This window comes from Tympanuchus pallidicinctus, unplaced genomic scaffold (assembly GCF_026119805.1).
Source record: "Tympanuchus pallidicinctus isolate F22 unplaced genomic scaffold, pur_lepc_1.0 scaffold7, whole genome shotgun sequence".
Lineage (NCBI taxonomy): Eukaryota > Metazoa > Chordata > Aves > Galliformes > Phasianidae > Tympanuchus > Tympanuchus pallidicinctus.
In genome coordinates this window covers 487,753-513,850 of record NW_026294791.1, presented here as the reverse complement: position 1 = coordinate 513,850, position 26,098 = coordinate 487,753, and the positions used below count along the sequence as shown (strand labels likewise).

The following is a 26,098-nucleotide window of genomic DNA, read 5'->3' as shown; positions in this document are numbered from 1 at the left end:
TGAACGTAAATCATATTTCATGTTTCTGGCCCTTACAGTTTGTTGCCTTTTTTTTTTTCTTTTGCTATTTCTGACAGAAAATTGCTATGCACAGAACGCAATAATCAACACTTGGCATATCCAGGTATGCTGACCAATCTATAATCATTTCCACCTTCAAGAACAGCACAAGAACTTTTAGCTGCTTTGGAAAATGAATGACCCCAGGGGCGTTTGGACATCGATTTACAAAGGCTTTTAGGAAAAATGCTGGGAACCGAATGGCTGTGGTTACCTGCAGGAGCTGGATGGAGGTGGACATAGAGCAACCACATCCCCAGCCACGTCTGCTGCCTGGCCTCAGCCCCACACACCCCACGGCCCTGTGCACAGAACTGCTCTCAGCATCAGCAGTGACTCAGCCACAGGAGATTCGCAACCGCCCAGGCTGCTAATTGCCAAAACTACTCCAGAAAATAGGCTGCAGGCTCCCACGTCACTTAGATTCTTTTCAAGATATTATTAAAAGACAATTTAAGAGAAGCTTTTAAAATTAATAAGCATAGTCAGTGAATCATCGAAGCAGCTACAGTATAGGTCTAAGAAAAGAAATAAAGAGTAACTTAGCACTGCCCATAAATCCATAGCCGTAATGCAAACTGGTGCTTCTGCGTTGTTTCTGATGCAGCAAAGGTATAATTCATAACAAACACTTGTTATCTGTTCCTGTGATGAGACACTGATGATAACGGTGCTCTAGGCAGTGATCAGAATATATCTGATGAAGTCTAATATAGTCCTTACTTTGGAAAGATCCGCAGATGTACCCCAAAGAAACACCCATTTGGAACAGGGGTAGATAACCCCAGCCAGCAGGTCCGTTCTGACACCAAACCTGAAGCACCCCTTCAGCTGCCTTGCTCCAGGAGAAACTAATGAGATGAGTCTGGATGTGACTCAGAAAAGCTCTTGCCCAGCTCTGTCACTGCAGAACATGGTACCACAGGGATGCTCCCACCTCTGCTGTGATGGAAAATAAACTGCTGGGGCCGACTTCCCCAACAAACTCACTGCAACAACCTCCTGAAGAAGCAACTTTTCAACCGGGACTTCACAAAACATTGTTACACTGTGTTCTCATTTAGCTTCAAAGAACTTGCCGACCCCTGCTGACCTCTTGATGCCCGGGACACAAACCTTGGTGCTGCTCCGCCAGCACTGCACTGACACGGAGTGAGCCATGCCCAGCACAGCAGTGCTTAAAGAACTCTGAAACGTTCACTAGGGTTGGTCTGAACCACCAGTAAGTCAGAAGAGAAAAACCCCAGAGCAGCTCAGCATCAAGTGTTTAAAAGAAAGCTTGCTTGCAATCTCTCACAAAGTTGAGAACCAATTCTAAAGCACTTTCTGCAGCTGAAATCCCCCTTTGTTGAGGATGGATTCCTCCCAGAGAGCTGTGTAAAGCACACACATGCTATCTTTTCTGGTTCCTTTCTCCCTGAAACCATGCAGTCAGGAAGTTTGCAACAAGACTTTTGCTAAAGATGATCGTTAACAGATCCAATTCTTCACTCCATGATGCATCACTCTAACAAGTACCGTAGATTCTCATCCTGACACAAACAGCTTTGTCATTTATAACTACTCCAAGTATGAATTTGAGTTTACACCAATGAAGATGATAAAAATTACCTTTTCCCTTAAATAATCTAATTGGATTGGTCTACTAATGTAAAACAAATGGGATGGAATGAAAACGTTCGACAATTTCAAAGTAAACTAAGTGTGGGACCAGGTTACACTTCATCAAGCTGCCACAGAAATTCAGAGCTTGACTCAGCCAGTGCTACCTAAAGAACACCTGTGCTGGTGGAAATGTTCCAGAGCCATAGGTGCAGCCACCTACTTTGGTTAGAGAATGGATGGATGCTGAGCAGCGTGGCTGCCCCAGCCCAACACCGTGCCCACCATCCCAGAATCACCGAGCTTTCTGGATGGGGCTCTCCCCATCAGCCTGCTGGGCTGAGCAGCAGTGCTTTGCAGACAAGCTTTGTACTGCAAACTTTGTACTTCTGCTGGTAGAACCAAACCAGTGCCAAAGCAGAAGGGGCAGCGTGCGCATCTGCACACACACACGGCACCTGTGGGCACGTGTGCCCTCCTCCTGGCATGCAGAACCTCAGCACAGCCCCAACCCTGCAGACAAAGCTCCCTCCTAGCCCTTCTTCTTTCTGATGAGCGTCCCCAACCCCACAAAGGCATCTCTCACCGAGGATGGCCCCAACGACACAGTGCTGCTCAAGGTGTCTGTTAGTAATTGAGGCGTTCTTATTAACTAAGATGATCAGAGGGCTGGAGCACCTCTCCTATGAAGAAAGGTTGAGGGAACTGGGCTTGTTTAGCTTGAAGAAGTTTAGCCTGGTCTGGTGGTTGGTGGCCCTGCTTGTGGATTTGAAGCTAGATGATCATTGTGGTCCTTTTCAACCCAGGCCATTCTATGACTCCATGAATCATTATCATCAACCAGTTATCCTAATGGAAGCATAAGGTGCTGTGACTTAACAAATGGGTTGGCACCTTCAACAGCCTGCCCAGAAAACTCCTGCTGTGTTACAGGTGAAGATCACCAACTCTTATCCAGCTAGATACAGGAAAGAGCATTCTTGGCTCTGCCAGCACAGAGGTATAGAAGTGCATTATTAAGCAGCACACATATGTAGTCAATTTAATGCTCTTAAACAAAAACGAGTCTTTTATTCTGCTGTGAATATATTTGTACTGATCTCCTGTGCACAAACTTTTTGCTGGCAGATGTGCTTTGGATACTGTCATTTCCCCACTTCGAGCTTATGAATAACACGTCGAGTTCCCTCCAAAGACAGCAAACATTTATACAGAAATTGCATTCCAAGTAACATAAACTTTGATGAACCGTAAATATCGCACATCGTTTGCCACTATACAAAACAATATTGCTTTGAGCTATTATGGTGCATTTCCTTCCATCTCAGAATCCAGAGCTCTGCCAAAGCCCACAGGGCAGCACAGCACTTCCAAACACGGCCACATTCACCCAACACCAGAAGCCCCATGCCTACGTTTGTTAGGTGGCTGCTCCTGCTCTACATACTCAAAGTTATTGAGCACCGCACCCCAAAAACATTTGACACGTATCTTATTGAGACAGCAGTTCCCTCTGCGATCTGCAGCAGCTCTGCTGCACACATTAACTACCCACAAATGACACCAGAGCCTGGTTGGTGTCCTGGGCCCCTGTTCACCTGGGGCTCAGCACCAGTGCTCAGCCCTTCCCAAGCAGCAGCAGGAGCTCACTGCTGCCCATGTGCTGCCCACCGGACCTTCACTCTGCAGTGCTCCATGCCATCATTACCTCCTGAGTGCTTCAAGGCCAGGCTGGATGTGGCTCTGGTTGGCCTGGGCTGCTGGTTGGCGACCCTGCACACAGCAGGGGGTTGGAATGAGATGAGCACTATGCTGCTTTGCAACCCAGGCCATTCTGTGGTTCTATGATTCCCTGTGATCCTTCACTTGGTTAATCTTGTAAAAAGAAAATGCATTCAGATGTCTCTAAAATATTAAAAAGTGTGCCTTCCAGGACAGTAATTCTAGGAGTGATTTAGGAATAAATTTTGCTCTATAAAATCATCTCCTTTGCTGTTCACTTTACCTAGCTAATAATAATAATAATAATAAAGAAAAAAAAAAGCAGGAATCAGCATAATCCATTGGAAGAGCAATGCTTCAAGAGTTATTTGAATTAAGTCCCTGATATATGTGCAGCGCTCTGGGTTATTACTATTTTCATAAACAGAATAATGTGTTCTCTGGGCATGAAGAGCTCCATTGCTGCAAACATTAATGGTAAAATAGATGGTGGGAGGGAAAGGTGAGCTGCTGCTGGGGACAGGAGGCTGGTGCTACAGGGAGACAATAAATGCCAGGCAGCAAAGCCACACTGGTGTGGCTGTACTGAGAAATACCAAGCAAACTAAACTAAAGTATTCATTATTTATATTACCACTTCAGTATTGTTGATATTTATCAAAGAAAGCACATTAACTTGAAATAATTAAACAAAACTACTGCACTTGATGAATATGACAGAGAGTGTTCTGCACACTTCCAAAGCCAGAACCCATCTCAAACCACTGCCTAAGGACAGATCAGCGTGAATGGATCGCAGGATCACTGTGGTTGGAAAGACCTCTGAGATCCCCACGTTCCACTTCCTTTGCAGCACCTGCTGCCCCTGGAAACAGCGTGAAGGGGAAAAGTCACAAATTGAACCCGATAATTAAATTTGTTGCAAATTAAATTCTACCCTAAAAAAAAAGAAAGGTAACTGTGACAAAAATATATCTCCTCTCTCTTCTTCTGCTATTTAATAGTCTCAGAATGAAAAGTCTAGTACAATTTTCTAGTCCAATTGTTCCAGCCAGGGGGAAAATTGCTCATCATAATTAGGCCTCTTTCATAACATATCTGCTCAGCAGCCAGGCTCCTGCAACTGACCGCACCTGTGGCCGCAGCCCCATCCCAGCAGTCCTCCACAGCCCCATCCCACCATTCCTCCACAGCCCCATCCCACCAGTCCTCCACAGCCCCATCCCACCAGTCCTCCACAGCCCCATCCCACCAGTCCTCCACAGCCCCATCCCACCATTCCTCCACAGCCCCATCCCACCAGTCCTCCACAGCCCCATCCCACCAGTCCTCCACAGCCCCATCCCACCATTCCTCCACAGCCCCTTCCCACCAGTCCTCCACAGCCCCATCCCACCAGTCCTCCACAGCCCCATCCCACCAGTCCTCCACAGCCCCATCCCACCAGTCCTCCACAGCCCCATCCCACCATTCCTCCACAGCCCCATCCCACCATTCCTCCACAGCCCCTTCCCACCAGTCCTCCACAGCCCCATCCCACCAGTCCTCCACAGCCCCATCCCAGCAGTCCTCCACAGCCCCGTGCTGATGGCCCTTCCCCAGCCCTCACCGTGGGCCCAGGCTGTACACGATGCTCTGCAGCTGTGGGGCAGATGCAGAGGGTCATTTGCTTTTCTCAGTCTGGGAATGGCCCGCATGCCCAGTGACCGCTCTGGGGTTGAGGCCAATGGTGCAAGGCTGAGAGAAGCAATGGGAGTGTGCCCTGCTGCTCCTCTAACCCGGGGAGGGCAGGCAGGTTGAAAAAGCAGCAACGCGAGGTTAAAGAACAGAAAAAAGCAGAGGGCCCTCTGCATGAGAGCCCGCACGAGTGCCAGCAAACATCTCAGTAGTAGATGGGGTTCAGTTTGTTACATGTGGGTTTCCAAAATCCCAGGAGGCAGAGGCACGTAGGAATTGGAACAGGACGCCCATCATTTCATTTCCAGCTGAAATGTCTGATCAACAGTTTGCTTCATGCTCCCTCTTCTCCAGAATCACCCTCAAGGATGTTTGCAGTTAATGGGATATGGTGCAATACTACACACCAACATCTTCTGAAGGGCTTTTCCAAATTCTTTGGATCCTGTGAGCTACAACTCTCAAGCCATTGTGAGAATTGTGAGAATCAACTTCAGAACATAAAAATTCTTACTAAAAATCCTTACTAAAAATCCCAAACAATTAAATCAGCTTGAACAGGAAAGGACAGAATTCTTTTTCTGAAAAGGAATCCGACCCTCATTTCTGCAGCAGAGGTGGCTCTCATGCTGTTATGAACCATACTCACAGGATTTAGGGATTGGAACAACTTCCTCCTATCACTGCCCACACTACCCAAAATCCCATTACACCTCATACAACAACAACAGTCTTAGAGAGACCCTCAATACCTGAAATACCGCCAACCAAAGATTTTTTGACTGTTTGCATGAGCGTTTCAATGACATTTCTAATATTTCATTGTAGGTTTTCTTAATAACTCTTTCAAATGTGAATTTTAACAATATAGCACTGCTGGTGTTTGGGTGCGATAGGAGTCAGCAGTGGGCTGGTGAGTCCAACCCTACAGAATGTCTTCATTGCTGCAGCGCAGCTCCACTTGTGTGAAGATGACCCAAAGTAACAGCCAGACAGTGAAGCACTATTCTATATATTGAGGCCCCATCTGGAGTGCTGCATCCAGGCCTGGGATCCCCTGGCACAAGAAAGATGCAGAGCTCTTGAAGTGGGTCCAAAGGAGGGCCATTAAAATGATCAGAGGGCTGGAGAATCTCTCTGATGAAGAAAGGTTGAGGGAACTGGGCTTGTTTAGCTTGCAGAAGAGAAGGCTCTGAGAAGACCTCATTGTAGCCTTCCAGTGCTTGAAGGGAGCCTATAAACAGGAGGGGGAACAGCTGTTTGTGAGGGTGGATGGTGATGGGACAAGGGGGATGGTTTTAAACTGAGATGGGAGGTTTAGGTTGGGTATTAGGAGGAAGTTTTTCACCCAGAGGGTGGTGAGGCAGTGGCACAGGTTGCCCAAGGAGGCTGTGGATGCCCCATCCCTGCAGGCATTCAAGGCCAGGCTGGATGTGGCTCTGGGCAGCCTGGGCTGCTGGTTGGCGACCTGCACACAGCAGGGGGTTGGAACTGATGAGCGTTGTGCTCCTTTGCAACCCAGGCCATTCTAGGATTCTATGATGTGATTCTGTGCATTTCTATAAATACAACAAATACGAAAAGTACGCAGTGTTGTCAGCTTACTGATTTAATTGCTATAAACGCATAATATCCAAGATAATTATGACATGACACATCTAAATAAGTGCATAACTGCTTTTTAGCACTACCGATATTTTAAATATTATATGACCGTATCAAGTTTGTGTAAGAAAATCAGAACAAACGTTGTACACATCAGTGTCTTAATGCTATCTTATAACGTGGTGTTTTGTTCTGTAAACACCACCACATCCTCAAAAAAAACCTTGCAATTATAACAGTCACCAGCATGGCATTTTTCATCCCAGCTTAACTATGCACTTTAATACATAACTCAATACTTCATCAGAATAGATTCCAAAATAAGTCAATTTAATAATGTAAGACCTTTCCGAGACCTTCATATACAGCTGTGCTCATTTTTAACTAATTTAGTTCATCTGATCCAAATCCCTCATTAAAAGCTGCTACTCTATCATGGTTAGGAACAGAAAAACCAAAATAATTGCTTGTAGACCTGACAGAGTTACCGATTTTAAACCAGGCTTTAAATAAGGCTGAACTCATTTATCTCACAGAAGAACTCAGCCTTTCCGATTCTGTGACACAGTAAACAAAGAAAAAAGACAGCACTTTTATTTATCTGCTTCATTTTGCCAAGACATCCGTCCTTCCCTCTGCCTCTGAAAACTGCTTATTGCTTCAGCCCAGGAAATCACGTTATTTGGGGGTTTTACTGAGCAGCAGTCAGCAACTACAGATGTCAGGCAGTCACACCCCAGGATAACCTCGCCTGTAATTCGCCTCAAAGTGAGCTGGCACTGTTCAAACTCCTTTAGGACATTTCCCAATTTCTCTTACAATTAAGCTAAAAGAGTTCCTTATCAAACTAACATGTTAGAGCAAGTCTTGTTGCTCCTGCTCCTTCAGCTCACCCCCACACCCATGCACAAAGCCAAACAGCAGAAAATTCTTGTGCCAACTCAAAGGTAAGTCAGCACAACTCTGAGAACAAAACGAAGCCAACAAGCTCTCTGCAAGCAGAGTCACTTGGGGTTCGTTCTTGGCTATGTAGCCATCTTTGGCCAAGCCCCATGTGTGCTTGCAGCAGCACCCTGGGCTAGGAGCAGGAAGGCAGCACCCCGTGCTACAGCTCACACTGCGTGGTGCAGCCTCACAGCTGGAATGCAGCCCTGCCACTGCCTGCTGTCATCCCCTCTGCACTTGGTTCTGGGTTTCCTGGAACAGGCAGAAAAGCCACTATAGAAAATGAGCATCCTTCAGTGCTTCACCCGAGGCACTCAGACTTCTGCTGTTCTCCATCACACAGCAGCAACAGCAGGGAGTTCTTCTCCTCTTCTCTGGCATCAGAAAGAATTCCTGACCTTCACTCAGCCAATGTGCACATCTGGGCAGCACGCAGCCCTCGCAGCCAGAAGCAGCTCTGCGCTGTGCCGTGCGGATGGTCTCATCTGCTACTGAACTCCATCAGTGATGAAATGCACTTTATTTTGACCATGTCACACAACATAAAAACGTGCTTATTCCAACTGCGATGTACCACTTACTTAAAATATTGACTTTGATATTTAACATTTTCATTTTCCCATCACGCATTCGCAGCTCTGTTCTAAAATTAAGTGACACCACAGTTTATCAAAAGCCGGGGTTACGTCTGGAGCTCCTGTGTCAGGCTGAACATTTTGAGTGAGCAGCACCACGGCCACACAGTGCCAAACGCCACGTGTGGAGCTGCCTCCTCCCCCACCGTGTTTTCTGTGATCCCTGGAGCCCAGCTCACAGCACCCTGCTGGCCCAGCAGTGCCATATCCCCATGCTGTGCTCCCAGCTGGATGCATTGGATGTGCATGGCAGGGGCTGGGCACACCTCCATGTCTCCCAGGGATGCCTTCTGCCCCAGGACATCCAAACGACGCTCCACTGTATTGTCCCTGCAAACTGTCACTGCTCTTACTTGAAGCCCCGAACTCACAAAAATGGAGGCAAAAACTCATCTGTGGATATCTCAGCACTATAGCTGGTTATTCAAGCATGCTGGAAAAGTTGTGGAAGTTTTCCCACAAGGATCACACCAGCCTGCCTGCTCAGACTGCAGGTGCACTGCACTGTTCCATAAGCCTTACTCTGCCCCACACAGAACCTGCTGGAATGTAGGCTGCCCTCTACAACAGGCATTCAAGGCCAGGCTGGATGTGGCTCTGGGCAGCCTGGGTTGCTGGTTGGTGACCCTGCACATAGCAGGGGGTTGAAACTGGATGAGCATTGTGGTCCTTTGCAACCCAGGCCATTCTATGATTCTGTGACTGTAAAAGAAAGCTCTGGACAACCAGCACAGCTGGGCACAGCAAACAGGGGAAAGAAAGAGAAAGAACTGGTTTAAGTGATACTGCTTCATTTCCTCTAGCAGCACTGGTGTTCCACAGCAGCACAGAGCAATCCCTCCCGCCTGCACGTGGCACCCACCCTCACCACAGCCCAGGGAGAGAAACACGATCAGAGAAATTATCAACTGCTACATGAAATTAACAGCTTTCATAGAAAAACCCAGCACTGCGTCTATGAACAATTCCAGTGCATGCCTACATATATATCCATTATCTTAGTCAGAAATGAAACTATTTTACTGAAGAATAGGTAAGGGCTTTCCTGTATGACATAGCTACCAGGTGCATGAACGTAGAACCTATTCCACAACGCAGCTGCTCTGGTGTTAAATGTGGAGATCGGTGGCCCTGCATGTGGCAGGGGGTTGGAGATTCATGATCCTTGAGGTCCCTTCCAACCATGGCCATTCTGTGATTCTGTGACAGCAGAAACTGCACAGCTGACACCAGCAGGCTGAGCACCCTGTTCTCAGCCCAGCCCACCAGGGCATGTCCTGCAGCCCAATGCCAGCCCAGCCTCCTGCAGGGATGCTGCTGCTGCCTTCTGCACAGCCACACATACACCTTATACACATTAAATCAACCAGAACTTTGTTTGAAGCTTCTCCCTCCCTTCTTCAGTTGTGTTTTCCTTGGAGAGAACTGCCTTATGTCACTCATGCTTAATTAAGTACACCAAGCCTGTAGCTAGCAGCAAAGCCTCAGCGTGCCTCTAGACCTGCGGTTTATAGACGGTACCATCTCCAATTAGCGAGAAATAGCAGCGCCGTGTCGGAGCGCTGCTTTGCTCCTCAGCTGCTGTTACAACATGTGGGTGAGGTTGCTCCCACCAGCTCCCATCGCCAACCCGCCTGCAGCCATCCCAGCACCTCCCAGCTCTGCACAACCTCCTGGGCAGGCCGTGCCCCCAGGAAACGCGGCTCCCAGCCAGCAGTGCGGCACCAGGCTGGGATGGAGACTGCAGCTCTTCCTCAAAAGCCAACAGCCAGGGGTTTGCAGCACTTCTTCACATCAGGAACAAACCCACAGCCGCGTCCGCGCCCAATGGGAATCGGTGGGGCAGAGAAGGAGGGCTTCGTCCTCAAGCACTGATTGATAAGGATAAATTATATTCAGCTTAAAAACATTTCTAACGTGAGCCCAGTGAAGTATCAAAGGCATACAACTGTACAGTAAATTATGTACGCCTGTGTTTTGTAGGGGGAATGAAGTTCCTGCATCCTTCTGACAGAACCGCATTATGTAAATGTAGCAGGCGTACCAGAGATGCTGTACTAAGCTGGACAGATATCTTATTCCTGTATATTTAAATAAGCAGAGAAAAAAACCCAGCCTATTGTACATGAATATATAGAATTTCCTTCATTTACATTGATATTTGCATAAGAAAAATTGCAGGAGATTTCTGCATGCATTGTATGCTAATTAGATTTTTTCGAGACAAAACTGATACTGCTAACAGTTGGATACTCTCTTTGTTTTAATTATGCATGACTAATGATAGCTGTTTGGCTGTCTGACCACCAGATTGTCTGCTGTTGCCAAGGGAAAATCTTTTAAAACAGATTGACGGGTTTTCTGTTATAAAACAGAGCGAGTTCTAGTTCAACTCATATTTTTGAGAGAGTTCAGTGGATATAAAAACTCAAACTTTGGCTGTTCACAATGACATGAGACTTCAACCCTGGCACGTATGCCCACAGCCACCCACAGACAGAGACAGCACTGAGCCTGAAGATGCTCAAAAACTGCAGAATCACCGCTAGCAGCTGAGGCAGCCTCATTTCAGGCTGAACTCTGTGCTGGACCACACTCACGATGAAGTCACCACCAAATCTCTACTGGCTTTGCAAGTAATGCACCATGCAAAGCCAGAGTTACTGCAGACACCTACTGAGGCCCCCACAGTTGTGTATAAGAAAATATACTGAAGGAGCACCACGAGACACTGCTGGGAGGGCTGAATGTTTCACTGGGCCTATTTTCCATCTTCATCTACAGGAGCGTGCAGTGTGCTAATGAACCCAGCCTGTGCTGGTGGCTCTGATCTCAGGAAAACAACAACATGCATCCGGTTGGAGGAGGAAAGGCTCTTTCTGCAGAGTTGAAAAATGGTGGGTAGCCTGGTAGATCCTGGGGTGGGAGCAGAACAGGCTCCAGAGCACAGCAACTACAGGAGCTTGTGCAGCCTCTGCCACGCTGCTGCCCCCGTACACACACCCCACACCCAGCAATGCGATGGATGTCCCTGCACACCCACCCCACACACCCAGCAATACCATGAGCGTGATCAGTGCAAAGAAGGGACTGATTGCCTCCAAACTGAAATAACTTAAACAAGCACAACACTGTGTTAGAACGAACCTTGAATTGATGTCTGGGTTGAGTTGGGGAAAATGGAAAATTTACAGATTCGTAGAGCCGCTTCCTGTGCTTCTAAGTGGGACCTTTCTGTTCCCACAAGGACGTGGATTTCGTACTGATCGTCTCTTCTCAAAGGCTGAAAGACAGCCAGAACTGAGAGGGCTCCGCAGCCCACCCCCACCCTGCCAACACGCAGAGCCTTAACAGAGCGTTATTTAACAGAAATTCCCCATTCCTCATGAGGAACAGCGCTCTCACAGGGAGACAAAGGTTGCTCTTTCACAGCCTTATCTTCGCAGGCGATGAGGCAGGGAGATGCAGCCCCAAGAACAGCCTGCGTGAACACCAGCTGCCTTCCTGAGCTGTGAGATGGCAGGTCACCATGGCCGGGCTGCCACCATCACCTGCAAGAGCACACACATTGTCCAGAGCTGCAGCCAGCCAGAGCAACCTGCCCTGCTCCTGCTCACTGCTGGCTGAACCTCCCTCAAGCTGAATGTCTGCAGCCAGCGCTGCCCTGCCGTGCCCATTGCAACCTGAAGGCTCAGCCCTGCTGTGCCCATTGCAACCTGAAGGCTCAGCCCTGCTGTGCCCATTGCAACCTGAAGGCTCAGCCCTGCCGTGCCCATTGCAACCTGAAGGCTCAGCCCTGCCGTGCCCATTGCAACCTGAAGGCTCAGCCCTGCCGTGCCCATTGCAACCTGAAGGCTCAGCCCTGCCGTGCCCATTGCAACCTGAAGGCTCAGCCCTGCCGTGCCCATTGCAACCTGAAGGCTCAGCCCTGCCGTGCCCATTGCAACCTGAAGGCTCAGCCCTGCCGTGCCCATTGCAACCTGAAGGCTCAGCCCTGCCGTGCCCATTGCAACCTGAAGGCTCAGCCCTGCTGTGCCCATTGCAACCTGAAGGCTCAGCCCTGCTGTGCCCATTGCAACCTGAAGGCTCAGCCCTGCTGTGCCCATTGCAACCTGAAGGCTCAGCCCCACTGTGCCCATTGCAACCTGAAGGCTCAGCCCCACTGTGCCCATTGCAACCTGAAGGCTCAGCCCCACTGTGCCCATTGCAACCTGAAGGCTCAGCCCTGCTGTGCCCATTGCAACCTGAAGGCCTGCAGCCAGCTCAACCTGCCTGCACCACACAGTGTGGGACCAGATCAGCTGTCTATGGCTAAAAGAAGCAGGTCACATCTGCGTTTTGTTTCTCAGAAAATTCTTCAGAACAAGCTGTTTTTCGCTCTTTACTCGTTCCTTTTTTTTGTTAGTTCCTCTGCATAACATCTGAAACATTCACAATGGTTTAAAATAATTATTTCAATTGACTCTGAATGCATTTATTTTAACTGCACAGACAAGAGGCAAGTGCCAACACATGCTTGTTTAATAACGGGTAGGGCTGTAGAACGTCCCCAAAGAACAGCCTCCTTTTAGAGGGATGTTTGTGTGTGCCTGTGGATCTCCACGTAACACAGCTATATTTCAGAGAGATGGAACAAAGCTTCACACGGCCAAATAATTCATGATCCTGAGATGCACAAGAATACCAAAAGAGCACGGAAGTCAGAAACAGACCATCTGAAATCATAAAGGAGAGAGGAAATCTTTCATATTTATTGCATTACCTGCCCCTTTAAATCTGAACTTCTACATGCATGCAGACAACTGTATTCAACATTGGTGCGTGGATGTGAATTTGAGGGACTATAGTGTTAAAATATGTAGTCTCTTAATATTTAAACACACCATATACCCTTTATATGCTCCTGCTACTCAACTGCAGGCCCAGCATTCCAAACGCCCATTTCTCAGGAGTCTGAGTGGTGGCAGATGAATTACACTTTATAGACTTGTTGCTAGCTTTCCATGACCACTGTGGCTCTTTTGCAAAGACCGTTTGCTATAAAGGGCAGCTCTTGTCAGAAGAGAAGTGCCATGAAGCCCCAAGGCCCAGAAGTCACCAGCCCCAGCCCAGCCACTTAGATATGGGGTCTAAAAACCAGGATGTGTGGGAAGCCAGAGGAACTGGAGGCATGGGCTGAGACGCTGCTGCTGCCAACTTTCCTTGGCCAGGGCAGAATCCATCCCTATGCCAGAGTGACTTCAGAGCGGGTCAGACACTGCCATGAGGCGCATCCAGAGGGCAAGCAGGAGAGCAGAAAACACAGAGCACGTGTTCTGCTAGCAAGTGCCTGCACCACTCAAATGGTGATAAAGAAATCAGTGAGCCTGACAGCCATTAACACGCCTCAAAGCGTATTTTACAGGACAGAAAATTGCAAACCCCTTGTTTTGTAAAGCCGATGCTGTAAAATGCTGTGACACTTCACATCTGGACGCAAGCTTGGGAGGGACTTACATGAATTCATTTTCTTTGCTAGAATTTATTTCATTTTCTTTGATGACTTCTTCATACGCATTTCCACACTTCTGCCCATGTATAATTTCTCACTGATTTGTCAGAGAATACCCTGCACCCAGGGAACTCACTCTTCACCAAAGGCACTGTACATCCAAGAGAAAAACATCAGCAAAATATAGGAAAACAAAGCTGAATCTCTGACCTGAACCATGAGAAAACAGGATTCACTCCAAATATTTGGTCACATCAGCTTTCAGGTACCTTAGGCACCACCTAATGTGAAGAGCTCTCTTTTGCACCAAAGGGATCTCTTTTAGAACATGTTGGGAAGCAGCCACTGAAAGAGATGGGCAGTGTTTCAGATGGGCTGCCTGCTACACATCTGTGCTCTTAATGCCAACAAGAGACCAGTTGTAGAGAAAATGGAGAAACCACAACACATGGAGGAGCCGGGAGTGAGAAGCACTGCTCCTGCCTCCCCACACCAAACAGGCTGCCTGCAAGGTCTGTTGGCTGCATGACGACCTTTGCGGCTCCCCGAGGATCTTGCTCAGTGGGCCTCTTCTGCAGAATTACAGCTACACTCATCAATATCAGAGTGGGGACACTTCTGCCTCTGCTTGCTGCTGTAAGACACAGTGAAACGCTGTGCATGTTTGTCAACTCATTACACTGCCTACATAGCATGCTCCTACACAGCATTCAAAGAACAAGGATGAGGTCGGCAAGGACCCCTGTGCCCACCTTTCCCCATGCTCCAGCAGAGCCTCCAGCATCTTGAGCCCAGCATCACCCAGGCTCACAGAGGACACCCCAAAACCTCCCCAGATCCCTTGCCAACATCTGACCCTGTGCTCAGTGCTGGCATTCAGGGGAACCTCCTGGGCCCAGGTTGTGCCCAGTGCTTCTCGCCCGTCAGTGGCACCGCTGAGCAGAGCCTGGCTCCATCTCCTTACACCTCCCTGCAGGAACTGATGGCTGTGGGTGGGATCCTCCTGAACCACCTCTGCCCCAGGCTGAGCAGCTCCAGTTCTCAGCCCCTCTTCCTCCTCCAGGCCCTGCAGCATCTCTGAGGCTCTCTGCAGCTCCAGGTCTCTATTGCACTGGTGGCCCAGCACTTGGCCCAGTGCTCCAGGTGCTGAGCAGAGGGCAGGATCACCTCAGACCTGCTGGCACTGCTGGTACACCTGGACTCCTGGTTGCTCTTCTGGAAGCCATTTCCCAGCTGGGTGCCTCCAGCACGTCCAGGTGCTGGGCTGCTCCTCCTGGGCATGGGGCTCTGCATCTCTCCTCGTGGGGCTGCAGGAGGGTCTGCCAGCCTCCAGCACCCAGCTTCTCATCCAATGCTTTGGGAACATCCATCCCACTAAGGAGCGTTGGGACTTAAACGCTTACAGGGAAAAAGCTGCATCATTTCAAGTATCCTAGAGTACATACTTAATAAATTATTCTATGCTCAGACAGCAGCAACGTATCTTTTGTTTTTAAAAGATGTCAAGTTCTAAAGCTTAATTTTCTGTGATTGCACACTACGAAAGGGCTCTCAGGTAAACCTGCTTTAATCGTTTGTGAGCTGTAAAAAAAAGCAAAATGCAGGAAAAAAACCTGCTTGCTTGAGAAAACCATTTTGATCATTTTCAGCTCTGCGTTTCAGATACTTCAAGCAACTTTTGTTTACAAATTATGGAGGGGATGGGGCCTCACCCAGCTCCTCTGGGCTGGTCACCTCTTCCTGAAGCACCAACAGTGCTGTCAGTGCCACAGGGTCACTGCACACCCAGGGCTGCATCCCTCCCTGCACAGGGAGGTGTTTAAAAGAGACACCAGAGAAACACTGGTCATAGAACACAGATTGCTGCCCTGTACTCTCAGCAATTTACAGTGTAGCGATCTGTTTTTCTGGTGATACACCTGAAAACAAGTGGCTTCCTCAAATTAGTTTGTTGTACCAAACAGCTGCATCACAGCCAGAATTCCTTAAGACCTCAATCAGCAGTGAAACAAACAGCAGTGGGACAGCACAGATCAATCAAGGATCCGCACAACTTGCTTTACCTCACGTTAGCACTTGGAGGCTTCTATCTGAAAGCCTCAGCACTTGAAGGATGTTTCATCCCTCACTTCTGGTAAAGATGATGGAAAGTGAACACAGGGACGAGGGCTGGAGCAGGGGTGCTGCCCTCAGCCTCTCACAGCACTCCTGCCACACTCTGCGTGCTTCCCTCTGTGCTCTGACCCACAGGAGCAGCAGCCCCTCCATCCCACAGGCTGTCACTGCTCATCCACAGCCCATCGGGGCCAAACAGGCATCCCATAAACCACTGCCACCTTCCCTCAACCAGGAAAGCGCTGACTCCAAGCCAAGTGAAGGACTCCCATATTCCATCATTAATTATTAAAAAACAATCGGCAGACACTCTCAGTGCAGAGCTGCCTGTGTGTGGGCCAGAGGTGCCTCCCTGCAGCCCTCATTCCCACAGCATGGGGAGGAAGGGAGCAAAGCAGCCCGGTGCTGGGAACCCAGCTGTGCCGTAGGACGGGGCGCTGCCATCCCCCAGCTGGAGAAACCAAGAGGAGCTGGGCTGGGAGCTGCAAAGAAACGCTCTTCTTTCAGCCCCTGCACTGCTTTGCCTTGCACCAAGCCTGCACCTTCATCAGCTGCCAGCGTCCAGCGCTCCGGGAATCGGCAGCACTGCTTCTCATACACATCCATGGTACAGATGTGCAATGAGGAACAGTTCTGAGGAGCACAACGGCGTGCACCCAGAGATTCCAGGCACACAGCCCTGCCCAACCCCACACATCTCCTGAATGCTCTTCGGAAAGCACTTCCCTGGAGCGATTCACGCTTGCTGCCCTGTACTCTCAGCAATTTACAGTGTAGTGATCTGTTCTAGTGATACACCTGAAAACAAGTGGCTTTCAAGCTGCATTAGCAGCTGAAAACAAACCAAACTCCTACTTGAGAGCAAGCCCACGGAAAGCACAGGAAATGAAAGAAATTAATCTTAGTGCAAGGAGGATGAGAACCCACAGACACAACGCCACGTTGTTTCCCATCTATCTGCTTTGTTCCGGAGTCGAGCAGTGACTGCGCTCCGTTCAGCAGCAGCTCGCTACCGAGCAGACGTTCACCCATGAGACAGCAGCGATGTTCCGATCCCCAGAGCCCGATCCCATTTATGTAATCCACCCAGCTGCACAAACACTGAGTTTCCAACAAACGCAGGCCTAGAATTCCGCACCGATTCCGGCTGACGAGCTCCGCCAGAGAACCTTTAGAGCACCGGTCGATTCGGCACCGAGGTGCTTCTCAAGGCGATTCAATGCGCGCTAACAGCATCGAGCGCCGGCTGAGCGCGCAGCGCCCGCAGCTCCGCGCTGCCTTCGTTCCCCGCACTGCGCGCAGACACGGCCAGCTCTCGGCTCGGGCACGGAGCGCGAGCGGGGCACGCGTGCAGAGCGCTGCCCGCAGCCCTACGCGGACAGCGGCTGGATTTTCGGGAGCCGCTGCAGCAACGGCAGACAGGACAGCGATCCCGAATTCCGTAGATGCCCCGCGGCCCGGTGCAGCGGGTTTAGAGCCGTTCAAAGGCTCCGCAGCCCGGCTGGCCGAGGGACACGCGGGCGGAGCGCGGCTCGGGCAGCTCCGCACAGCGGCACGGCGATCGCGCCGAGATTAACGAGAAGCCGCGCGCGGCGACGGAACGGCGACAAAAGTACAGGCAGAGAGTTAGAACGGGAAAGCAACGAGGGCAGGGCGAAGCCGGCATTCGCACGGGGACTCGGGCAGAGCGGGAACTCCGCAGCGGCCGCGGAGCGGAGCAGGGCTGAGCGGCGCCGGGCGGCACAACGACGCGAGGACGGAACGCAGCGGCGGCTCCGGGGCGGCTCGGGACGGCCCGCGCTCAGCACCCCCCGGCCCGAAGCCCCGACCCCCCGCCCGCTCCTACCTGAGCACGGCCGTGTCCCCCTTCCGCACCACCAGGCTGTCCGCGGCAGCCCCGGGGAAGTCCCCTCCCGGCGCGGCGAGCCGCCCGGCGGGCAGCAGGCAGCAGAGGCCGAGCAGCACGGCCGCCAGCCACTGGTGGGAGCCCCCGGCGCCCCGCACCAGCGGCACCATCTCCGAGCCGCTCCGCGCTGCCCTTGGGCCCGGCGGCGGCCGAGCGCTGCCCGTGGGCTGCCCGCGGTCGGCGGCCGAGCGCGGCGCGTGGCTGCTCCCGGGCGGCCGCCGCACCATCTACCGGGCGGGCAGCGCGCCCTCTCTGCGCTCTGCGCGCCGCGGCGGCGGGCGGCCCCCGGGCTGGCAGCCCGTTGCCACGCAGCCGTTGCCTGGCAACCGTCCTGGCGGCGGCGGGAGCGCGCGCCGGCCCGCATCGGCTCGGAGCCGTTCGGCTCGGCTCGGCACGGCTCGGCTGCGGGCGCCGCGCTGCCCCCAGAGCCCGCCTCGCCCCGGGGCTCACCCGAATAAAGCCGGCATTTTGTAACGACGACGGAACGGCCGGAGTTGGGATCCGTCGAACGCAGCCCAAAATGCAACACCTGCTGGGACAGACATGCAAAGTATCTCCCTGCAGCCGCTCTAACATTCGCTCGTCTTTGAGGATTTCTTCCAAGTATTTATGGCAGAGCACTTTGAAACGCGTTTGTGATCCTCAGTGATATTTCTCAGGCTTTGGGGAAAAGATCTTCCCAAGGTACGATGAGCTTTGCAAGTATGTGGGGCTGCTGGCAGGAGGAGGCAGAGCTGCGGGGCCACGGAGCTCACATACAGCCAGCCACAGCCATACCCTGCTTGGGTCACCCACACGAGGCTCGGTATGATAGTCCAGAGCTGATTTTAGGGAGAGCTCTGTAATCTTTGGGGAGTCATTGGATGTCATCTTTGCTCGACCTTAATGAACAAACAAATCATTTGTTCCTCTTCGAATAAAGGCAAAAGCCACGTCTAGAATAACATTCTGTTAACTTCACAAAAGACCACATAAATCTCTATCAACAATAGCCCAGATTAATTTTTGTATTATTTTGTTCTCTTTCGGATTCCTGTGCCCTGGCTTTCTCACTGGTTGTTGATCGACAACCATCAGAGCAGCCCAGGAAGGCAACAGCAGCTGAATTCCCTCACCTGAGCATCCCCACCTGCCCCCAGGCCCAGGAGGGCAGTAGAAAACAGGCAGCAGATGTGGGCATAGATTGAAAAGTGGCTCCATGGGGGAGGACAGCACTCCCAGTACAGCAGCGGTGCTGCATGAGTCTGGGTTGCTTTCATTCTTTGGAGTTCCTCACACACAACAGCTGGCTGCCAACTGCAGCCACACTGGGGGCTCTGGGGGAGTCAGCACTGCTCTGCTCTGCTCTGGTGAAGGTTCCCAGCAGCATCCGTGGCAGCAGTGCTCTCATGGCATGCCTGGCCTGGGAGCTGTGCTGCAGCAGGGCAGCTTTGCTAACAGCCCGTCATGGTGTTTTCACAGAGCTCTGGGACAATCAGACAGACCAATGCCGTGTGTACATTTCCTTTTGAGATACCTGTTGGGAATTATTCCCATATTCCCACCTCATTGCTGGCTGTCTCGTCCAGCACCATCCTCAGGAGCTCACTGCCCAGCTGAGGGCTGCCCTGGCACCATCGCTGCTAAGCAAAGCCCTGCTCTTCTGCTTCCTGAGCAGATGGCAGACAGCTTGGGAACTTTGGGAAACACCTCAGAAAACGAACGATTCCAACCAACAGCATGAAACAAACAAGCCATCCCCTCCCCACTCTGCTCTGTATTCTCAGTCAGATTCCGTGTCTAAATTCACAAATTCCTTGGAAGGTTTACAACGGCCAGAGAACTTTAGAAACTGACAGGTAATGAATAAAGCCTTCCCAAAGGTAATCCTTGTTCTCAAATTTTAATTGAAAAGCTTCGAGGCTGCTGTACGAACCTTCTCCAGTAACCTTCCCCAATATTTCTGCTTTTTGCCTCTCTCTCCTGCCACGAACACAGCACACAAATCAGAACCACAGTGCAAAGCCTCCCAAGAAGCACCCAGAGACTGCTCAGCATCCTTCACACGTGGCTCAAGTTGCCTAAAATTGGAACAAACAACAGAAGGCAACAAATAATCTGTCAGCTTTCGATTCCAAAGAGCCCTTTGTGATGTTTCTGTGCAGTGCTACATGAGAGCTCTCCCTGCGTTGGGTTCTGGGGCCACGAGTCCCAATGGGGAGAAGGCTTCACAGAATGCAGCCTCTGGGAATCCCATCTGAGGGGTGGGAGAAGTGAGAGCTGAGAAAGGGATCGGCCTGAGAAAACGCAGACGCCACTTGCACGTCTTCAAACAAAAGATATCTGTATGTCTATTTTCAAACATCTACCTTTTATATTTAAATCTCATGTGAAAAATGGAACTAATGGTTTTGCCAAGTACTGAAATAACAGAGATGTCTTTTTAAATAAGTATCTCTCCCACAGATAATTTCAGAAGCCATGGTACTCAGGTGGGTGTTTCTTGCTGACACGGTTGAAAGCAAATGCTGAAATTTCCATAAAGTGCATTTTCCATTTTCTGCGTAGTCCAGACTGTGACCATGTCCACAAGTGCTCAGTAAAATACTCAGAATGCATCCCTGCAGGCATTCAAGGCCAGGCTGGACGTGGCTCTGGGCAGCCTGGTCTGCACACAGCAGGGGGTTGGAATGAGATGATCTTTGTGGTCCTTTGCAACCCAGGCCATCCTATGATTCTATGTGCATGGTGCTGCATGCTGAGGCCACGAGGTGCAAGTCATCTTCATTGGGTGTCCATCAGTCGAGCAGGGACACACAGCAGCACAGGGGAAGGTAAAGGAAAGAGGTGGAACAATTTCTTTGTCAGCATTTAGCGAGGCAGCAGGAAGAGCAGCAGTGGCCCAGGGCCCTGCAGATCAGCTCAAGGAGGCACGGAGATCCCAGGAGACCCCCAGAACTCGGGGTGCTGCGCTGAGCCTTGGGTGCTGAGCCTTGGATGTTGAGCCTTGGGTGCTCCCCCCTGGCAGAGGACATGGGCTCCCGGTGCCCAGCTGGCTGAGGCAGTGCTGTGGGACAGGGCTGTGTGCAGCACAGGGTTATCAATAACTGCAGTCGTATGTGGGTGAATGAAAACATTTTCTTCGCCATATGGTATACTATAGAAATAATTGCCAGATGACAGAAGCTCACTAATATTGATGCCAAATACATAGATAATACTGTCAACTTGTGATCAGCCTACATTTTCCTATTTTTAAGACATACAAGTAAGTGCAGTTTGAAAATACCCACAAGGAGCTTCATAGAGAAGAACTCTGCAGAAAGTAGAAAAGCACGGACATGGTTTAACTGCTCGGAACCCTTTGGATCACAGCGAACCACCACGCAAAGAGGTCGCTTGACATAAACTGAAGCTAAGCAGCTGGCACACAGCCCCCTGGCAGCACCTCGTGTGGTGCACCCTGCAGGAGCGTGCAGCTCTGCCAGCTCAAGGCAGGTACACGAGCAGCACGATGCAGTGCTTACCAACAAATGCACTGGGGGCATCAGGGAAGTGCAAAGTTGTTACCGTGGTAAGCATCCTTGCTACTAACAGAAGGTCAGCTTACAAAATGAATACTGTTTTATATGTGACATATTCCAAACTTACAAACAGACAACAGTTGTTCCTTGGATATCTTTCAGACAGGAGATGTGCACAAGAGTCATTGCTGAAACTATCAGATCTAAACCACGCTCCCTGAGCGAGAGATCCACGCTTTGCAGCAGCTTGCACTGAGCTCCCTCACATCACAGCCCGAGTTTACAACTTGGAGCAGACGGGATGTGCTAAGCGTCACAGCTTAACGAGTGCGGACAACCTGTGAATCTGTGCTCAACAGCCCTGACCGCACTTCTGTGTTCAGATCTCGTTGCTCACCAGGGAGCATTTTGTCTAAATAACCTCTGACACTCACACAGACGTTTCAGCCCTGGGAGAGCAGCTCCCGCACCTCGTGGGATGGGCAGACAGGCTGCAATGCAGAGAGGGAGGGGTCAGGGTGTTGGGACACTTTGCCTGATGCTACAGCCCCTGCTGTGGGGCTGGTGGCAGGGCACAACCCTCCCCCAGTACCGCAGTAATCCCCTCTGCAAGGGCTCCTACCCCCTGTTCTGAGCAATAAGACTGAGGCCACTGATCACAGAGTATCACATAACCCAACTTGATAACCTGATTAACGTGCTGCCTCGTATCAGCCCTCTCTGTTCTCTATTTGATTTACATGTATAATTTAGCTTACCCATTTAATCTCATTAATAAAATATCAGATGGGAAGTCTGTGTGGATTGCATGTTTTCTCCCCAGGTATTAGGATTAAAAGCCCAAGGAACCTCCAGATAGTGACTTTGTAAATCTCCAAGTGCTGTTACAAAGAAGTGCCTTATAGCACTTCCATCACTGATGCTCAAATCACAGCACTGCTGGAGTCCGGAGGAAACAATATTTGCATATCAGTCACTTTTTTTCGACTAACAACGGGGGTTTCGGAGCCACTGAGGAGGGGCTGTGGTGGATGCAGATCAGCCATCAGGGATGTTGGTCACTTCCCTGGGGAATCGAGGTCTGCTCCTCATGGCGCCATTAACCAAAAATTCACCTGCTCCATTTGTACTCAATAATAAGAACAGAGTTCTGACATCACTAGGAAATGCACACAAATTACACAATGAAAATGAATCCAACTCTGGCCATGCTTATGGCCAAGGGAGGAAATGGAATTTCACGGGCATCTTATCAGAGACCAATTATCCTTCTGAACAACAAGGAATTTGTATGAGATTTAACAGCAGAACAAACAATGCCGCAGAATGCCCAGCACAAAGCATGGCTTATCTGACCCATCTCAGGCCAACTGCACGGCTCCTATCCCCAATACTCACAGTCCATCCTCAGTGTGGCACTTTAAAAAGATACAATATCTGTCAAATAAACTGAAATAACCGCGAGAAATGAACCACAATCTGCTCGTGTACGGTTGGCTTACAAAATAAGCTTCACGCATCAAAAAAGTGCATCTTGCCAACGCACACACTTTTTATTTCTGGTGCATAACTCATCTGCCTGTGCGCGCTTACGCACACAAACATACGCTTCGTGCAGAGCCAGTCGGAAGAAATACTCTAGCAAATTTTACTGGGGTCTGCTACTGAGGGTGATGTAGATAAATCAATCTGTTTGCAAGGCTACGGTGTGAGGAAAAGCTTTTCAACATCATTTAAATGTTTTGAATTGTTCCAAATAACCCGGTCGCTGCTGTAACACCTGCCAACAAAGCACTCCTGTGCAGATTCTTGAACAATAAATCTGAAGTAACAAGCACAGGAACTTTAGAAGATCGAGACAGACATTATTACCCTAAAATGAACATCTCTGTTGACCTACCGAGGAGGTTTAAAAGTGCTGTGTTCAATCTGAAATATCAGCATAATCATTTTACCTGACCACAGCACCACAAAGTGCTTCGTATCAAGTGTAAACCTTTACAGCCTCAACACATTTCTGTTTTTCTTTTTTATTTATCGTGGTTGTTTCATTTTGTTTGTAAGCTTATGTCACCAGATACGTTCATATCTTCACGTGCCTCTACCACAAACACCTTCAGAAATGGTTTGTGACTTCAATTGCATTTGATGTGAAGACAAAGGTCTACGTGGCAGAATGTTTCCAGTGATGTCATAACGTTAAGTAACCCAAATCTTATTAGTGCTCCTCTGGAGAAATAACCTGCAACATGAGCATATGCTTTCTCAGACACCAAAATTCAATCTGAAATGCAAAATAATAGGAAACTAGGCTAGCTCAAAACCAAATTAAATATTAATTAAAGATAAACAAAAAGTATACGTCTGAGAATCCAAGGTGCTTCCGGGTAGGTCACTCCTACTGGAAACATCAAACACTTCCAGCATTTTTCTGAAGAAGCTTGGCTTCTTGTATTAGCTCTGGGTCTGCCTTCAGCAAAGGAACCTCAATGGCATCAGAAGCCTTTCCCACACAACTGCTTGGTAGCAACGATCAACTTTTCATTCTTGCTCTCACAGACACGTTTTTCAGACCTCAGATCATTATAGCCTTAGTTTTCCCGGAGCCTTTCCAAATTTCTTGTATCTATTTTGAAGTACAGAGACCCACGACATGGTGCAGCAATCTGTGCTATAGCAGCAGCCCCAATGCTGCTCCATCTCCTCCTTGTACTTTGGATTTCTCTCTGTGTATTCAAAGAACAGATGTCTTCAGATACAAAACCAGCAGTAACTTTTTCTCCATAGACACACAAACTCAATTTAGAAGGTATATTCAAACTCAGCATTCAGTCAACCCAGTTGGCTTGAAGAAAGAACTACTGGTCTTCATGAGTGGTGCTTTTGGAAAGCATCACAAATGAATTTATAGCATAAAGAGTTATCTCTAATGCATAGGTGAGCTAAACCTAGCCAAGAGTAAAGCAGAGACAAAGCAAACTGCATGCAGTAGCATGATTACTTGGCACATAGACATATTCTGATGGTAGAGACTGACAGATCAGCAAGAGAAGAACCAACCTAAACAATGTAGCATGTAGAACTGTAAGAAATCTGAGACTTAATTTCAAGGCTTAGCTGAAATCCTAGAAGTCCTGGTCACGGCTCCTGCCTATGTGTGGAAACATAGAAGAGTGAGCAGCTGCCATGACTGCCAGCAGCATCTGAACACCTCCAGGAAATCAAACACTGAAGGGTTGGGGGAAGCAGGTTTGCCCAGAGCAAAATCTGGGAAATGATATTCTAATTTCCATCATTTGTTAATGATTAGTCAAGTGGCTTGAAATAACACCTCTGCTGCAAAAGTAATGCTGTGTCATTTACACTCGATTTCCAGAAGTTAAGGCATGGCAGAAATACAATAATCAGCACGTGGTCCCTAAATTATCAGCACGGAAGTACAGGGGTGTTTATTTGTGAAATTTAAATCGAAGGTGGTATAACATTAGGAAACCCAGATAGCATTCACACCAGTGGAGAAGAGAAATTCACGTGAGTACAGCAAAGAGCAGGGAGGCCAGGGGAGGCGATGGGCTGGGCCGGCTCTGCGTGCCAATGCACAGCTATAGTGAGGAACACAGCAACGCTGCCCCAGCTTCTCACAAAAAAAAGTTTGGTATTTCATTCCTTAGTTTGTGACAGCCAGAAGGAAGGTCATGCAGGGTAACAAAGCACCTTCCAGGCCTTCTGCAAGGCCTTGGAGCAGCAAGCCTTGACTATTTTTTGAGACAGTTCCTTCATTTTCACGGGCTGCTTCCCTCAGCAGGAGGAGCCGTGCCCAGCGTGCCAGTGCTGGCTGCTCTCTGAGAAGACAAAGCCGTGTCACAAATCTTGTCCTACGTGTGAGATGGGATGGATGAGCAGTGACACATCTGCAGCGAGCTGGGCACCCAAACTGTGCGAGTCTGCCTCATCTGTGCTGCTGCCACCAAGCAGCATCACAGACGGGCTTAAAAGAAGACATAATTGGGGCTTAAGCAACCAGATATTAGGAACCTCCTTGACACCATTTATCACGTAAAGCAGCAAAGCTGAGAAAGCTCTGTATCTGTTACATGGGACCTTTCAAAACCTCCAGCTGCAGCCCTTCTCTGAGGCAGCATCCCTCCTGCTGCTGGATATGGCTTTAGTGCTGCTTACTGACAGCTCTGCTGCAGGAGCACCACATCCTGCACTGCTCTACTGCAGGAGCTGCTTCCACACACCAAAAAGAACAGCTTTCCAGTGTGAATTCTGGTAGCTCACCCAAAATGAGCTTATCAATCACATACAATTAGGTTGTCAGCCCTTAAATTAGCGTGTTGTACTACTTAAAAAAAGCAAATGTAAATACTGCAGCAAAGCAATGAGAAAAAAAAAGAAAGAGTTCTAATCGAGGTTTTCATAGGCAGAGAAAACCCAGGCCTCTCACCTTTCTCATCACTCCAGTTAAATGCTCGAGTTTGGTTAACATTTCAGTTGAATAAATCCAAAGCATATTTGATAGGAAACATTTAAATCTACTGTTTGTGACCATGTAGATGACCTGAGCACAAGATAGCCACTGCAATGTATTTATGAAATATTAAAGTCAGCAACAACCATCAACAGCCAGTGCTGCAAAGAGACAGAAATATAAAACTCCTTTTCCAAAGGCTGCACAGAGTGATTCAGTGGGAAGACCTGACTGAAACAAGAGGCGGGTCCCACAAGTAGAGCTGGCTCGCAATTTTACAGACATTGATTTTCAACAAAAAGAGGCATTTGATTTAAATAAATAAATAAATAAAAATCAAAACTTTATTGGCATCTGTAGGAA

General features: G+C 49.3%; 1 protein-coding gene and 1 long non-coding RNA gene across 3 annotated transcripts in view; both read right to left on the bottom strand.

Annotated features, from left to right (window-relative positions):
• The window catches only part of NEGR1 (neuronal growth regulator 1), a 188,337-nt gene extending 170,422 nt beyond the window's left edge, over window positions 1-17,915 (bottom strand). The window contains exon 1 of one of the 2 annotated variants that reach the window (XM_052666906.1): window positions 17,699-17,915. In XM_052666906.1, coding sequence (XP_052522866.1) covers window positions 17,699-17,868 — 170 coding nt within the window. In that variant the 5' untranslated portion in view covers window positions 17,869-17,915. The remainder of the gene's footprint in view (window positions 1-17,698) is intronic. The other variant, XM_052666907.1, reaches the window with a different exon arrangement.
• The window catches only part of LOC128072782 (uncharacterized), a 409,786-nt gene that overhangs the window by 170,422 nt on the left and 213,266 nt on the right, over window positions 1-26,098 (bottom strand). The gene's annotated exons all lie outside the window — the stretch shown is intronic.